This window comes from Triticum aestivum, chromosome 7D (assembly GCF_018294505.1).
Source record: "Triticum aestivum cultivar Chinese Spring chromosome 7D, IWGSC CS RefSeq v2.1, whole genome shotgun sequence".
Classification (NCBI taxonomy): Eukaryota; Viridiplantae; Streptophyta; class Magnoliopsida; order Poales; family Poaceae; genus Triticum; species Triticum aestivum.
Genome location: NC_057814.1, coordinates 224,083,604 through 224,101,243, shown reverse-complemented (window position 1 = coordinate 224,101,243; position 17,640 = coordinate 224,083,604). Strand labels below are relative to the sequence as shown.

General features: G+C 48.1%; 2 protein-coding genes across 3 annotated transcripts; both read right to left on the bottom strand.

Moving 5' to 3' along the window:
- Positions 1-517: 517 nt before the first annotated feature.
- Positions 518-3,491, bottom strand: LOC123164997 (eEF1A lysine and N-terminal methyltransferase). The gene has a single exon (XM_044582620.1). The coding sequence runs from the start codon at positions 3,353-3,355 to the stop codon at positions 1,931-1,933; it is 1,425 nt and encodes a 474-aa protein (XP_044438555.1). The 5' UTR covers positions 3,356-3,491; the 3' UTR covers positions 518-1,930.
- Positions 3,492-5,197: 1,706 nt separating this feature from the next.
- Positions 5,198-11,908, bottom strand: LOC123164995 (auxin response factor 21). 2 transcript variants are annotated; one of them, XM_044582618.1, is made up of 13 exons: positions 11,544-11,908; positions 10,656-10,754; positions 10,480-10,536; positions 10,204-10,368; positions 10,034-10,118; positions 9,750-9,840; positions 9,442-9,606; positions 9,237-9,359; positions 8,954-9,029; positions 8,728-8,866; positions 6,820-8,612; positions 6,079-6,269; positions 5,198-5,698 (listed from the first exon to the last, which is right to left on the bottom strand). In XM_044582618.1, the coding sequence occupies exons 1-13, from the start codon at positions 11,697-11,699 to the stop codon at positions 5,560-5,562; spliced, it is 3,279 nt and encodes a 1,092-aa protein (XP_044438553.1). In that variant the 5' UTR covers positions 11,700-11,908; the 3' UTR covers positions 5,198-5,559. The 2 variants fall into 2 exon arrangements, with proteins under 2 accessions (XP_044438553.1, XP_044438554.1); XM_044582619.1 differs by having other exon boundaries at positions 10,204-10,359; positions 11,544-11,863.
- Positions 11,909-17,640: the final 5,732 nt, after the last annotated feature.

Below are 17,640 nucleotides of genomic sequence, written 5' to 3'. Positions count from 1 at the left end.
GCGTCGCGGCGGTTGCGGTGGTGGTGTCGACGAGGGTCGACGGCAAGGCGGGCGGCGGCGGCGGCTGCGACTTGGGGAAGAGAAGAGGGCCGGGGCCTCGGCGGCTTTTGTAGGAAAAGGGGGAGGCGGCTTGCGTGGAGATGGGGCAAGGCGGCGCGAGGAGGCCGACTCGGCCACGGCGGTGGCCGGCGAGTCGTGCGGCGGCGGGTCTCCGAGCGGAGCTCGAGGACGAGCGGGCGAGGGCGTGGGCCGGCTGGGCCGCGGCCTGCTGGCGAGCTGGGCTGGACGCAGGGGGCTCACGTGAGTCCAATCACATATAATCTTAAGCCATATAGCAGCAGCCCTCCGTACATAACAAGAATAAGTAGGGGTAGAGGATCTCCCTGCCTCAGACCTCTAGTTGGTTGCGGATTTAAGAAAAGGAGCAGACGTTTGTTGGATAAGATTTGATGGTCAGCTCTCATATCTGTGTGCACGGAAGGATAGTGAATCCGATTTAGGTGACGGATAGTGAATCTGATTTGGGGATGACGTTGGAGATTCCCTTACCCCTTCGTTCAACCCGGCGTTTCTTTAATCGAAATAACCAAACTACAGCAGAGTACGAACCGAGAAAAAGCAATAGTGGCGACATATTGGGTTCTGACAAAATCTACAACATGTGAGATGTCTGAACACATCCTTGGTGAACTGGTTGAAATGTTCAGGCCACTAGGCATGTTCAACGGTGGAGTACTCCACCGAAACATCTGTTTATGAACTCTCTCCAACTGATGAAATCATTTGCTCCCATTTTGGCATTTCTTCCGCTACAGATTCGTCGTTTAATTGCTGTACACATCACAGCAGATAAACATATGGATGTTGCTCATCCAAGAAGCTTGATTGAATAAAGTTGATCCCACCATCTAGGTAAGCAGAAAGTTTCCTGCCCAGCTAAATAATTGGTAACCACTCTTTTTCTCGTTCAAACCAAACTGACATCAATTCCAACCTAAAAGCAAATAGGGGAAAAGGAGAGATCAATTGTATATGCTATGGATTGTGTTACTCAAATCACGCTGTAGACGAGTTTACTGAACAAGGCAACCTTAAAAGCATATTTATAGAGCATTTTTATACCCCATAAAAGGCAATTGACATATAATATGATAATCTAATAACAAGGCTAAATTTGAAACAACTGAATATGTAATTAAGTAGTGATGTCATTTGATGTATTCTGCTTTGAGCTAAATCACTACACAATAATTCTTCTTGACAGTAAAACAAAATTCCTGCTCATCGGAACGTAAAGAAAAACGAAGTTTCAAATGGCTAAACTAGAATTCTGGTACATAAATAATTTTCGAATTATATCTACTAGTGTCATGACAAACACTTTACTGTCGTACAATGGTTGGCAGGACAGAACAATCTTCATGAAAATATGCACCAATCAGTTGATGAAGGATAAAGAGCATCTCATGTAACTTAGTAGATCTTGTTGCACCCTGAATCGCTGCCTAAGCTTGTCAACATGTGGCATTAACCATTAACTGGTAGTGAACTTACAAAAAAATTGGTATTCCACAGCTCCTGGATTGAAGCGAACTTGCCAGAGTTCTTTATCCCGGCACTTTCCACCATTGATTTTCAAAAAAATTGTCGCTCCTCCTAAAGTATTCAGCCTTGGAAGACAATATGAAGTTCAGGTATTGCTCACTCAGATATGATCTAAAGCACAGCAGCAAATGCTCAGTTTGCATAGCAGCAAAATAACAAAAGCAAACCCAGCAGTTCTGTAGTAATGCTCAAACAGGCTTTCTTGATTGGGTATCAGAATAGTACTGTCAAAATTCTAATATAGCCATGACCTTAGCACTATATATCAGACCCAAATATAAGTCTGGAACAGCCTCTCTGTAGGTCATGACTTCAAACAGCAACACTAACTTGGAATTTCAACTTTTCTTATACGTTCCAAAAAATCCCCAGTTAATTTCCTCAATTCCGTCCGAAAGAGCCTTGAACTATCAAGAAGGGTGCTTTCAGTCGGTGACACTCTGGCAACAAGAACAAAATTTTCACCATTACCAACATCTATCTCATATAACTCAGAGAAAACCTGGTGAAGAACATCAATCAGCCCTTTGTAGAAGGATGCATCAGCAGCAGGAGGGATTACATTCAGTACCAGCACTCCATCATGATGTAGAATTCTGCGTGCAGCAAGAAGGATGCTTCTATGGGTCATCTCCAATGGCGGCGCACTGACACCACACATTGCATCAGGGGAGTCAAGATCCACCATAATTGCACTGAATTTCGAATCAGGCTCATCTCCATGTGCAAAATCCTGAATCATTTGAATAGCATCGCCAACACGTACATGAAGGAACTCATCCTCCACCAGTCCAAAATAGTTCCTTGCGACGTCTAGGACAACACAATCAGACTCGACGCCCAGTACATCGAAGCCAAGTCCCACCCTGATGGACATTGGAAGAGCTCCACCACCAATGCCAGCGCAGAGGCACCTCGGCCTTGCACCTGACCGAGCATTCTCCTCCACCGATGAGTCGATGAGTGCAAGGCCGGCAACCATGGCCTGGAGGTAAGGCTGGACTAATGGTCCACCCACCTCAGGCTGTAACGAACTAGCAGGCCCCTCCTCCAATGCCTCCAACAACGAAGAAGCAGCAGAAGCAGCAGCAGACATTGGCCAGGCAAGGCGCACCTGGGTCTGTATAAGGCACGGCATGCGCTTGAAACGCAGCCTCCGGCGCAACTCGGCCGGGCCAGGAGCGCAGTCCACGGCCACATCCTCGACAAGCATCTCGCCGACGACAGGACCGGCGACAAGCTGGACAGGAACAAGCCGAAGGAGGTCGTCGTGGAAGGAGAGCAGCGGGACGTCAGGGATGGCACCGTTGCCAAACGCAGCCCTGGGGCAGAGGGCCAGGAGGAGGGGGAGGAGCCGCGCGCGAGCAGGATCCGGGTCCGGGCGAGCGGCGGCGGAGCAAACGACCCGAGGGGAGGGAGTGGGGATCTCTGGGCCGACGAGTATAAGGCGAGAGATTGTGCACTGGGATCGGGAGGAGAGGAGGAGGTGGAGCTGCCCGGCGCGGGTGGAGAAGATCCAGTCCCGGTGCCGGCCGGCCGGGACGAGCATCGCCGCCGTCCTCGGCGCGGTCGGGGATGGCGCCGCGGGGGCAGGGGAGTCGACAACGGCCACCCGGAGGAACTCCGCGTGGTCGTCGGCGTCGCTGTAAGGGTTGGAGGCGTCGTGGAGGAAAGGGTTGGGGAAGGAGAAGGAGATGAAGCGGGAGGGCTCGATGTGCTGCAGCTGGTTCAGCTCCGCGCACACCGCCATTGAGCCGCGAGGGCTTTCTGGCGGCGGCGGCGCGGGGTGAGGGAAACGGCGAGACGTCGAGCGCTCGCAAATGGTGGGGATTTTCCTCTGTCAATGCATCGCGGGAATCAACAGCAACAGAGGACGAGACGTCAAGACGGCAAGAAGTGAAGGCTATACCTCTAACAAATAATGCCCTAGAATTTTTTGTAGATTTTCTCTAATGTTCTGATTTCATTCTTGTGTTGTTTAAATCTGAATTTTTCTTCTTTGTTGATATGATATTTTTTTGTGTGTTGTTTCGATGACCTGCTTAGTTTTTTCTGAAACCGAGGCAAAAAATTGCCTCATATATTAGTTAAAAGAGGATCAAAGAGTTACAGAGTTAGAATAAACCCCATATTACAAAAGGATTACTCTCCCAGCATGATCAAACGCAACTTCTTGACCCCTGCGGTAGCCCAAAACGCGGCTTCGCATTTAGTGTTGGCTAGAATTACGGAGGGTGGGACACTTTTGTGACGGAAGACATGTGCATTTCGCTCGTTCTAGATGGTCCAAGAGGTAAGCTGTTATGACCGGCATATTAGGGGCTTAGCCCAGTGGGTTGTGGCCCAAGTTATCGTATCGTTATTAGGGGCTTAGCCCAATTATCTTATCGTTTGCTTAGGAGTCAAGTAAACCTCTTTATATAAGGAGATGAGATGTATCAATCTAATCAAGCAAGAAGCAATCATTATTTGCTCGGCTTCCCTTAGGAGCTAGGGTTCTGCCGGTTCTAGGGCGAAGATTGTAGGGGAAAGAGGGAGGAGGACGAGGACGAGGGCGCGGCAGCCGGCGGCTAGGCGCCGTCCTTGCGTGGTGGAGAAGAGGCGGCGGCGGCGCAAGAGGCGGCTAGGGTTAGGTCTCCCGGCTCCCTAAGGGAAGCCGAGCAAATAATGATTGCTTCTTGCTTGATTAGATTGATACATCTCCTCTCCTTATATAGAGAGGTTTACTTGACTCCTAAGCAAATAAGATAATTGGGCTAAGCCCCTAATAACGATAAGATAACTTGGGCCACAACCCACTGGGCTAAGCCCCTAATATGCCGGTCATAACATAAGCAATGCAAGAGATGCCATCGCCTTCCTGTTGGGAACAAAAGAGTCGGAGAGGCCAATCCACCACTCCTTCGCGGATCGGATTTGGTGCCAGACGGAGGTGTCGATGCTTACGAGCTGAAGCTATTCCTTGATCATGCCCCAAAGCCGAATGGTGAACCAACATTTGAATTAAAGGTGGTCAATCGTTTCTTGCTCACGTTGCATAAGGGACATAGTCCACAATTTGCCCACTGACAGTGTGTTTCCACACAATCTCGTCCTCAATATCCTGCTGCAGATGGAAGTCGTGAATGGTAGGCCAAAATTGCAGGAATTGGGGAAAATGAGCTAGCGAGAAGGAGTTGGTCAATTTGATTTTAGATATCCAAGAACCGTCCTTCAGAGCCTCCCGGATTTTACAATTCTTTCTTGCAGAAGCATCATAAATTAGAGCAATGTCCCTGGGTTTACGGCCTTGCACCCATGGAGCGTCTGAAAAAGGTGTGTGGGCACCATTGCCAACATTGATGGTCAGGAAATCGTAGAAGAGATCGTAATCCTTGTCATCATAGGGGTTTTCCAGACCGACCCACATTTTTTACGGCTCCTTCCACTCATACCAAAGCCATCTTAGCCTTAGAGCCCTCGCGAATTTGTCCGTGTTGAGCACTCAAAGCTAACTCATACCCCATGTTCTTAGTTCTTGTATTGAATTAATCAGACATTACCAGAATTTTTTGGAGGAAAAATGCAGATCAATCACAGACCACAGAGTTCATGAACAAGGGGAGAATACGATTTCTTCATTTAGAACCTGTAGCAAGTTACAGTAGTTGACATCTGAGTATGTGGCAAACTGTTACATCAGGCAACAGTGACATATACTACATGGCAGCAGAAAATATGGGTTGGCTATGTAGATTGCAAGGCCAACAAAACATGAGAACTACAAGACTACAACAGAAACAAAAAGTATGAATTGTTCCTTATATTCATGTTCGCTCGACCTTGGAATTTCAGAGCCTAAATTATCGTCAACTGTCATCCTCAGCATCTGTATTCATAAGACTAACTGAGAGGAGAAAAATGTCGGTCCCGCAGCACAGAAACTACATTGGTCGTTCATACATGTGATCTCAGTTACCAAGGTTGACCCCCATCTGAGCTGCTGCAGGCCTGGTTGGGTAGAAAGCCGTCTCCGAAGTCACCAACCAATCTCATTTGCATTTCTTCCTGTGGAGAAAGAATCCTGATGCACCGTACGCAGTTCAGAAAATCCCTACACATGCAATACTTTGTTTATCAGAGTGGCTCAATAGCCAGACTAAGAGAGTAAATGAATGGGCATTAAAACTGAAGCCAAAGTGCAGCAGAATGTGTTAAATTGATTTTAGGGTTTCTTTGATTTTACTTTTACAGGTACGTATTCAGTTGAAGTTATACTGTCACAGGCCTTTCATTGTACTCGACAAGCTAATTTAGCAACCAGTGAATGAACCATTAGTTGATAGCTACCCATTCCCCAAGGTCATGTCCACACAAATTGCCTAAAGCCACCCATCAGCTTTATCTTTCAGTAGTTTTGCACATTTCCAGAAAGTCATGCTAGTAAGTTTCGTATGCAAAAATTAGAAACAAACTCATGGGAGTTTTACTTACTCCCATGGGTCATCACCAACTAGTAGAACATCCTTCTCATGATCTTCATATACTAGTTTCCAGCCAACTCTACTTTGGTCACCAAGCTGCCCCTCGATACCAAACATCCGCGCAATGTCATGCTTCAGTTCATCATACCCTGAATAACGGTTCATGTCAATAGATCTCCCTACAGCACCACGTTTGTGCACCTGCATATAGTACTTTGGTCAGGAAAGATCTTACTGCAAGAGTGAGACAGTGCACTCGTATGTAAACAGAAACAATGCTAGAAAGTAGAAACACAGAAAGAAATATGATAAGAGCCTAAGGATAAACTCTTCTAACATTAACGACTTTGAACATTGACTTTCTGTGCACAGTAAAGTGAGCATATAAAATTGCAGGTCATCATTTTGCAAGGAAATTAGTCAGAGAAAATTATATATAGGTAGGAAGATCTAGAGATAAATATGTAATTACTTACATTCTACAAGGTGAAATAGTTTGTTTCTTATCTGTAACGAAGTATTCCTGTGGTGTAGAAGAGCCTATGACTACGGGCGTCATGAGGCTGGAGCTGATAGCCAGGGGATTTATGACCCAATTTGGGTGGCTATCGTGTAACAGACTATGTGACTTTTTTTATCTCTTGTTTATCTATGTGGCTTGCCATTCATCTGTTGGCTTCCATTATCTCGGAAAAATCCTGATGTGAACTGTAAAATGACACACTGGAGCAAAAGTTATTTTTATACAAACCTTGGTGTAAGTTCGCATGCATTGATGTGCAGGAGCCGGTGCCCTGGAATTTCTATTTAAGAATGAGGGGTCATTGATTGCAGAATCTATAGAATTGAATCCCATGTCAGCAACTCCAAGTGAATGTGAAATCATTGAAGATGATAACTCTTGTTGAGAATCCTTAGATGAAATGTAGTTAGAAATGCCATTTCCAGCCATCTCATCCATGAATTTATCATTTTCAATGCTATTGGCAATCAAGGCATCTGCATTAAGTGGTAAGCCCAGTTGACCATCAATGTTCACCCCAAATAGAACGTTATTTGTTGGATCTGAAATCTCAAACTCACTATCTGGAGCTGTGTCCCTCAACAGCTGATGCTGATCGAAGGATGAAGATGGAAAGTTTTGTTGCAATGATCCATCAGCCTGAGAAAGGCAAACCGAAGTAGCTGAGGAGGACGTATCCAAGTAATCCATGTGGGGGTTGTTTATGTAGTCTCGTTCAGTAGCTGGCCCTTGTTCAATCATCTTGGGAACCATTATTGTTGGCTTGACACTCTGGTAAGACTTCATTTCCTGTTCAATTGTAGGGCCCAAGACAACAGATGATTGAGATGTTTTTGCTGCAGTTGGTAAACTCTGGTTCTTGGAGCTACTTGGGATGGACTGCAAAAGAACATGATTAGTGGTAGTGGATGGTGATGTTGACGAAGACGGAACATTATCTGTCCTCACTGACTGCATTCGACCAGTCCCATTCAAAGAGCTAGCACCCATGGAGGTAACGATATCTGATTTTGCAACGGGAATGGTACCCCTAGGCGAATCTTCAATCGGTTGGTGAGACTGGGCCTTTTGTTGCGTTGCATACTGGATGGTGTTACTGTTGTGAAAACCAACAGTTTGGGTAGCTCCTTGCACACATTGCTGAGGATCTGACTGAGAATTTACCACTTGTTGCTGCAAATCAAAAAGCATTTTCTGCTGCTCCATGGTCAGATGTTGCTGTGAATGTAGAGCCTTTAATAATTGAAGTTTCATTTGATGATCAGATAGTTGTGTATTCATGTTTGCATCACTGGACACATGAACAGGTTGTATCTTCATTTGCTGCTGCTCCTGTACTGAGTGTTGAACCTGCTGATGATGTTGAGGTTGTTGCTGTTGTAGCTGTTGCTGCAAATGTGGTTGCTGTTGCTGCAGGACCTGGATTTGCTGAAGGCCTCCCTGAAAGACGGTATGACTCTGGACCAGAGGTTGCTGTTGCTGGAGTTGAGCCTGGAGAATCACTCGAGGTTGCTGGAACTGAGCTTGGACAACATGTTCAGGCTGTGTGACGTTTAAGTTTGCCTGGCTGCCTTGCACTGATTGAGTAACTGTATGCTGCTTCTGGTCAGAATTGCAATCTTGATCTACCTTCTGTGGTACCATAATATTTCCCAGTTGGTTTGGCGTAGCTATAGCTTTCGCTAACTGTTCAGCCTGTTGGTTTTGCTGAGGTAGTAACGAGGTGTTGAACTGGATGTTATTTTGTTGCAGGAATTGGGGCTGGAAGCTGATTTGCCTTGATATATCAGCTGCAGACAAATTTTGCACATGTTTGCCAGCTAATGAGTTTAGCAACTCTGGTTGCATAACTGTGCCAGCTAGTGACAAGTTCTGCTGCATATTCATCCACTGAAGTGACTGAGCTATGTTTAGACCAGGCACTATGCTGTTCTGAGTATTCATATCTTTCTTGCAGATCTCCTCACCAAGCCATGGCATGGTTCTCTTAAAAAGATTATCCATTCCAGAGGTATCATCATCTGTGGATATAGTTTTTTTATCAAAAAACCTGAGTTGTGCATCAAAGGACTTATTATCTAGTTATTTGCTAGAAGGATACGTGGTCGGGAGTTTTCCCTGTAGTTCCGTGGTTACCTATCATCCCAGGTTGCCTCGCACGCTTTGCAGTGAATAATGGTGTGGGATAGATGAAGAATGGAGCGATGACAGGCTCAATGTCCCAAAGGGAAACCCTGGTGCGTCTTTCACTTGGTGCTGCTTCATCCCATGCAACCTACTCATACATACTACTAATCTCAGCAAAAATAAAGGAGATGCCTTGTCAGTTTGGCAGGTTTAATTTGTATGGATTAGACCAAACCTGAATATTGCGCCACTGAGAGTTTTTCCACCTTACAGGATCCAGATCACTTATGCCAGTTATGGTACCCATGTACCTGTAGGCAGATATCACAACTTAATAGTTTTTACAAAAAAATATTTCTTGTATAAAACTTCAAACACATAAAAACATGAGCATGCGCACAGCAAACTGACAGTTAATAGAAAAGGTACACTACAAACTCCAAGGATATTTTAAAAGTGATCTCGAAGTAAGAAGGACGACTACTCAATCTACAAATTAGGTAATTTGGAATCTATACCTTCTTGTTCCAGATTCTTCGGTTTCAAACATCATTCTAAAACGCATGCCAAGAGATAATTGGTTGCCATAAACTGCCTTCTGGTACTTGGCAAAAGGAATCACAAATTCTGAAGGACTAGCCCTGAAGAAACAAAAAGCAGTCCAATTGAAACTCTAGTATATCACCTATTCACCTGTGAAAACTCACAAAGGATGGTATTTACCTTGGGTTATAGAATATTGTAAATTGGCTGTTATTTGCTGCTGCATGAGCTGCAGCAGCAAGTACTCCGATATGCATGCTATCACTAGACAAGACAGATGATGAGAGGTTAGTAGGTTGCCTATTTGCTCGCCTGATCCCCAAGAGGAGTTGCTGTTTTGCATCCCTACAATCACAAGCGAAGAATTTTAGTGGCACTGATTACCTTTACAGATAAGTTTATTTGTTACATCAACTCTTGAGCAATACAAAGTCAGGAAAAGCTGACTGCCCAACAAATAAATAGAGACCTCGGCATCAACATTTTACCTAATAAATAAGACTGAATCACCAGCAAGAAGTCTCTTTCCACTAATAAATAGGCTCCAGCCAGTAGTCAGAAGATGCCTTTTAGGCTGGCCTGGTGAAGAGGAAGAGAAGCAATCATAAAATGAGTGCATTATTCCTTTCAAAGGAAAACAGTAAAATGGATTAAATCATGAAGGAAAAGAACTGTAGGCCAAAACAGATACGTGGTGTTAAAATATGGGCTTGGCTAACTTCCACCAGCTTTCATTCATGCGTCGAGAGGAACTAAAAAACATTTGACTTGCCTCTAAATATATGACGGAATGTCCAAATGGTATCATGTAAATCCCTGGCCTGGAGTTCCTGAGCAGGAGGTTGCAATGAGAAGTCCTACATGTAGTACAGCTTGAACAAATCAGAACAAACCAAAAAACACTCAACACATCTTTTTACATCAGAAGTAAACAATCCTTACAAGACGAGGGAAAATCCTCTCTGCAGCACGCCGTGGCACGGAGAATCCTCCATGAGTGCTCGTATCACTCGCGGTCAATGTTTTGCAGAAGAATTCTGTTTGTGGCTTGTTTTGTTTCAGGGCAAGCTCTGACGCCAGCAATATCTCCTTGTCACACTGTGACACCTAGCAGTTACAATTCCGATCCCATTTTCAGGCAAGAATTCTAAAACCATGGCAGTACACGTACATCACGTAATAAAAAGATTTCGCTGAACTTTAGGAAGTGACACTTACATTGCTAACTGGCTGGAGAGTCATCCGAGCATAAACTTCATCCGTGTCAGGATCAGACTGTCAAGTTTTGTCGATAGAACCATCAGGCAAAAAAGGTTAGATCATCCGCATAGAAGAGCACAGAATGCGCATCTGGTGTCCACTTAGTGGTGTCTGTTCAAAGTGGTGGTGGTTACCTGCATAGTGACGCTGTGGAGGATGCATATCAGCTTTGATGGAAGATTTGGATAGCTTGGAATCTGCGCGTCTGCATCCTTTCGCATAGATGCTGCCACCTGAAATTGGGTATCAAGGAATAAGGACTTCTTTTTGCCCTGGAACTCCAGGCCACTTGCATACAACTTGCAAATTTGCAAGTGGTTTTGGTAATAATGTGATTTTAATGGACTCTCAACTGAACTTGTACACAGGAAACAGGAACTACTCCTATGAAACTTCGCGCTAAATCAGAAGCACCCATCTCTAATTCTTTCATCATAGTTCTGGTCCAACATGACAGTGACACGGTGACAACCGGGGTATCATGTGAGTGCCCATCAGAGATAACATTAGCACGGATATGATCAAGTATGAACCAAGCCCCAAAAAAGGTTGCATGTCCACAGAGTTGAGTTGGAACAGGTTAAGACCAAAGCTCTAGGTAGAAATCCAGCTCCCAAATTTCCCATCTTCTATTCGGAAAAAAATTCCAATATTCTCTCATACCACTGAAGAAAAGAAAAGGTCACTGGAGAAAGAATTAGATTTCCGTCTCAATCAATTAAGAACTGAAACTAAAGCAGTTGTCTGTCTGCAAGACGAAGCCGAGAGGCTCAAGAGCATGAGTTGACTATGGTTGTCTTGTCTGCTGCCGGCCGCCGGACACGGAGACGAAGCGACCATGAGGCCGCCTCGTGCTCGCGGGAGCGCTGATGATTCCTCCCTCCCCGCGATAGCCGCCAGCACGAAGCGGCCAGAAAGGGACAAGAGCAAGACGCCCAAAAAAAGGGAGCGTTTTCTCCTCGTCCAGAGAGGGGGAGGAAAGCAACAGCTTTGATCAGCAGGAGTCATCGGGAGCACCGTACCTGCTCGCTGTGTCCCTGCGGGAAGTAGACGACGAGGCTCCCCGGCGGCGGCAGCGCCACCAGCGGCCCCGCGCACGCGTACCACAGCTCCTGGTTCACCCTGCTCCCCCTCGCGCCCTCCCCGCCGCCGGCGCCAGAGCCCTCCGGCGCCGCCATCGTCCGCGCCGCGCACCGCCGCGGCCCGGTCAGTCACTGGTGCCCCCGCCTCCGCCGCCGCCGCCCGGGGGGCATCGGCGGGTCGCCGGCGAGGGTGGGAGGGGCGAGAGGAGGAACGGAGCAGCTCCCGAGGCGAGGAGAAAATACTCGGACGGAGCGACGGAAAGAGCAATATAATACTACGCGAGAGCGCCGTGCTGTGGCCAGTGGGCAGTGGCGGAGCGCGCTGGCCGCCGTACTGCTTGGCTTTGTTAAATTGCCTGCAGGCTTCGATGATTAGTTCATTGATTGGTTGGCCTCGCACGGGCGCGGGATAATTGTTTCTCCGGGAATCAGGCGTGCGTACAAGCTTTCGAGGGGGGGCAGGGCACAAGGCGCAGGAATCAGGGGGGAATGTGTGAAACGAAATGAAAATCTGCGGGGCGATAGAAAATTCCCAAATTCTTCACTGTGCACGCGCATCATCTGGGCAAAACGAGCGGCCGGTCTTGCATGCATCTATGTGTTAATTTTTTTATCTTCTAGTGCATGTGGTTGTTAGTATTAAATGCGAATACACTAATTACCACATTCCGAAAAGAACAGATCCACACACATTTATTTTGAAGTTTTAAATTTTAAAAAGGCATATCTTTCAAACCGCTCGTCGGAATTCAGATCCGTTTTCACTGCTGGAACTCTTGCGACGAGATCTTTGAAGCTAGATCCCGCATGGATATATTTCGACGAAATTTTTTCGATGCCAACTTTTGTGCTATATGGTGCAACTTTAGTACTGTATTGTGCAATTTCAGTACTATATCGTGCAGCTTTTTCCAAAACTAATTTTTGGATCTGCATGATTCAACTTCCTATGAGATTGCAATCTAGCAACCACGACAACTTTGTTGTGCAACTAGTCTACTGTCCCGGCCAACTACCTAGTAGTCGATGTGTAACCCTCGTTCGTTAGCTTGTAATGTAATGTAGTTGCACACACATATGCTCAGTTGGCTGCGACGTTGTCGGCGACTGCCTGCCGCCACTCGAGGGCTTCGAGCTCCTCGGCGTGGCGCCGACGCTCCTCCTCCTCACGCACGCTCCGCTCGGCGATGGCGGCGGCGACGGCGTCGAACTCCGCGACGTAGTCCTCGGGCCCGATGACTCCGCGGCGGCCGAGCGGAGCGGGCTCCTCGGGCTCCTCCTTCACCGGGACGAAGGCGAACGGCGCCGACGACTCCAGTTCCTCCTCCTCGTCCGACCACTCCCTCTTCACGGGGAGGAAGCCCGCGGCGGAGGAGGAGGAGGATCCGGTGTACGAAGAACGCGCGGAGGAGAACGACGCGCGCCGGCGGTCGTACTCCACCGTCTCACGGCGGTCGAAGCTCGCCAGCGGCGAAAGCCCGCGGTTGGTCCACTTCCGCGCGCCGCGCTTCCTCGCGTCGTCGGACCGGACGCGCCGCTCGCGCTCCGGGTCCCTCTCCCGGCCGGATCTGCTGCCGGAGCCGCGTCCGGAGCTCCACATTCGCCCCACATGGTGGCTGGAGGCGGGGCGGAGGGTCGCCGGCGGCGAGAAATTGGAGAGGAGAAAGGGGAATCAGGTGGCTCGCGGCGACGGGGGATAGGGTTTGGACCCGCAAAAGGGTCGCGGAACCGCACTTATAGCGCTCGGGGGGGGTAGTTTGCGGGCTGCGGCAAAAGTTTATGCGGGCCGGGCGAGTATGCGGGGTCTGTTCTGGCCGCAAAATTGGCCCGAGCCCGCATACTCGCCGGAATTTTTGCGGGCCGGGCGTTTTGCGGGGTCTGCTAGAGTTGCTCTAAGAGCATTTCTTAGAGCAGACCCCCGTATAATGTCTCGACTCTGCAAAATAACCATCAAAACAAGGGTTTGCTCGTAAAATGTTGTCCAACCAGACCACGCAAACGTGTCGGACCCGTAAATTTTTTTGAGAAGCGCGGTAAAATCCCATCCCCAATCCGCGAAAACACAGGTTTCCGCCTCGACCCGGCGGTGCCCCGTATCCTAGGAAAGCGGTTGGCGGGAGGGACATTTCAGCACGCGCCCTTTCCCGACCCCTTCCGCCGCCGCCCGCCATTGGTTCCGCCCGTCCGCCGCTGACGATTCCGGCCAAATCTGCGGGCGGAATCGCGCCGTGGGGGCCCCCCTGTTCCACCTAGCCGCTTCACCAGCTCCCCAGATTCGCTGATCCGAGCCGCCCCTAGTCGTCGTCGCCGTCCCAGGATCCACCGCCGCAAAGTCACCGCCTCGAGCCGCCGGTGAGTACTTGCGCTTGTGCTTTGGATGCGGTATGCATAGTTGGTTAATGCGGCGTTCGTATTTGTGAATTTAGATGGAATTGAGCCCCTGCGAGAAGTTTTTGCTCGAGGATTCGGACGACTCGGATGTTGAGACGCTGATTGTCAACTATCGGCAGCAGACGTTGGTGATGGCCCTTGCCGTGAAGGAGCACGAAGACGAGAACCGAAAAAGACGGCGAGGATCGACCGTCGGCCGTCTTTGCATTCCTCGAAATCGTCATCTCGGGAACGAGATGTTGATGCAAGACTACTTCACGGACAATCCAACATATCCATCGCACCTCTTCCGGAGAAGGTACCGAATGCGCCGATCCCTCTTTGTGAAAATAGTGGAAGCTTGCGAGGCCAATTGTCGGTATTTTACTCAAAGAAGAAATGCCGCGGGCTTGAAGGGATTTAGCGCAAATCAAAAAATCTTGGCAGCTATGCGGGTAATTGCATATGGCATTCCGGCTGACTATGTCGATGAGTACCTTCGCGTTGTTGATGATACTACAATTGAGTCAGCGCGTAGGTTTGCCAAGTGATCATCCATGTCTTTGGTCCTGAATATCTTCGGGCACCCAATGAGGAAGACACAAAAAAATTGATGGCATCTCACTACTAGGGGAAACCTTATACACAGAATCTTAGCAGCAGCGCGGCATAAAAAGAAGCGCTACTGCTAATTAGCAGTAGCGAGGTTAAGAAAAACATGCTACTGATGCAAATTTAGCAGTAGCGCGTGAGGGCTAAACCGCGCTGCTACAAAAATCGACCGACAGTAACCAACAACCTAAGTTTAGCAGCAGCGCGGTGTCACGATGCGCGCTACTGCTAAAGCAATAGTAGTAGCGCGCTTTTTACTCACGTCGCTGCTGCTAATTTTGAAATTGTCCACACGGTTGGCCCCGTTTAGCGGTAGCGCGTGTGAGAAAAGCGCGCTGCTGCTACGCTCTTATCAGTAGCGCGTTTTTCCTCCCGCGCTACTGCTAAGACGCAGCACCCCACCATCTTTTTCCACCCGTCCTCCCCTCCCCCATCTCCTCTCCTCCCTTTCCCCTACCCCCCACATCCTCCCACTCTCACTATTCTTCTTCCTCCATACTTCTCCCCCATTACTCTCCCTCTTCTACCTACCTTTCTCTCTCTTCATTACTCCTAGCTAACTACACCACCTCCATTAAATGCATCTCCTTTCTCTTTTTCCTTCCCCCTCCACTAGTTGTTGTCTCCTCCCAAATTAGCTAGCTAGGTAGATGTAGCATTTAGTTAAGTGACCTATTTGCCCCCTAACTAGATCTATCTTTGCCAAGAAGAGCTTTGTGCACTTTTGATCTCCCTACATCATCATCTCCACCGTGTGCTCGATCTCGAGATAGAGGTGATTAAAATTTCATGCTTTTGCAAAATGGAAATATGTGTATGTGTGTGTGATATGATAATTGGGCAATATGATGGAAATTGTGTGTGTGGCATGAGTTGACGCCAAATTGTGCGTTTTAGTTGCCTATGTTTTGCCGAAATGTCGATTTATTTCCGTTTTGGCGAATTCCGGGCAAACTCTAGATCTATATGTCCTATTTTTAGGGAAGGTCATGCCGAATTTTTGTATGACTTTGATGCATGCACACATTTTTTAATCAATTTGTTTATTATTACCGTGCAGACGTTCATGATGGTCAGTGGAACGATGGTGGACAGGTGGTTGCGGTCGGCGGTGCAGGACATGAAAGAAAATAACCGGACAGAGGTTTTATGTCCGTGTCGAAAATGCAAAGGAATAGTTTGGCTCGACCCCTATGACGATGGTCGTGTCGAAGCGCACCTGCTCATGACTGGCTTCATGGATGGCTATACTCGGTGGATAATTGAAGATGAGGATGACGATGTTGAGGACGCCGACGGGGCAGGCAATGACGACACGGGGCAAGACGAAGAGATGATCGATAATGGCAGCGGGGAAGAGGCCGGACATGGCGGCGGAGAAGGGGTCGGACATGGCGGAGGAGAAGGGGTCGGACATGGCGGCGGAGAGAACGTGGACTCCACGCAGCAGAGTTCGTCGGTACTAAGTTCAATCGTGCGGGACCCTCATGTTCAAGCACTGCTTCGCAAGGAGACGAATACTGAGAGAGCTGCTTCTAGAGAGGAGGCTAAGCTGGAGCAACTGGTGGTAGACTCGAACACTCCATTGTATGATGGTTGCAATCCTGAGGTGCCCCGCTTGAATTTCACGCTCCAACTCCTGAAGACGAAGGCTAAAAACAAATGGACCAACACTAGCCTCGATGAGCATCTCAAGTACCTAAAGGATGTTCTTCTCGCGGGGAATCTATGTCCTACTAGTGTTGATGAGGCCAAGAAGATCGTGTGCCCTCTTGATCTGCCGCACGTTAGATACCATGCATGCATCAACGATTGCATAATTTATCGGAAGGAGCACGCGGAAAAAACAAGATGTCCAGTGTGCAATGCTTCTCGATACAAGAAGGCCGGGAAGAAATGTCCCTAGAAAGTTGTATGGTACTTACCGATCACTCCCTGTCTCCAGCGGTATTTCATAGATCCCAAGGAAGCAAAGCTAATGCGCTGGCACGCGGAGAGGAAGAAGCCCGACGATGGAGATGATCCGAAGCTGAGACACGTCAAGTATGGAAGCCAGTGGAGAGCGTTGAACAACTTCTATCGGTATTTCAAATGTGATGCAAGGAACATCGTGCTCGGCGCGTGTACCGATGGCATGAATCCGTTTGGCAACCAGAAAACCAACCATAGCACATGGCCCGTGTTTGTATGGATGTACAACCTCCCCCCTGGTTGTGCATGAAGTCGAAGTACATTTACATGAGCATGCTTATTCAAGGGCCGAAACAACCAGGAAATAATATTAATTTGTATCTGGGGCTACTTCAAGAGGAGTTAGACACGTTATGGAAAACACCGGCCAAAACATGGGACGCCAGCAAAGGCGAGTATTTCTACATGAGAGCCGCGCTGATCACGACGGTGCATGACTATCTCGGTTACGGATATGTCGCAGGCCAGGTGTGCCATGGATATTGCGGATGCACGCGGTGCATGGATGATACGACGTCTCAGCAGCTAACGTCAAGGAAAGATGGCGGGTCTGGGAAAATCGTGTACATGGGGCATCAAAGATGGCTCGAACAGGACGACCCGTGGAGAAACCGTGGAGATCTATTCAATGGTCACGCTGAGCATCAAGGACCTCCATGTAAGCGGAGCGGCGCCGAAATCGATGAGCTGTTGAAAAACTGGAAGGAGTGCCCCGAACCGGGAAAGACAATGAAAAAGGCACCGGAGCCGCTGCTGAAGGTATGGAAGACGAGGTCTGTGTTCTGGGACTTGGAGTACTGGCACAAACTCGATACACCTCATTGCCTTGATCAAATGCATATCTGTAAGAATGTCCTTGAGAGCTTGCTCGCGACACTGATGAACATGCCGGATAAGACCAAGGATGGGCCGAAGGCAAGAAAAGACTTGCAAGATTTGAATATCAGGGAAGATCTGCACATGCCGCCCCGTAAAAAGTCAGACGAGACAGAGACGGAGACAGAGGTGCGGGAGAAGAAGGGCAAGAAAATAAAGAAAGAGGATTATTGCCCCCCTTCTTGCTTCACCTTAAGTCAGGCTGAGA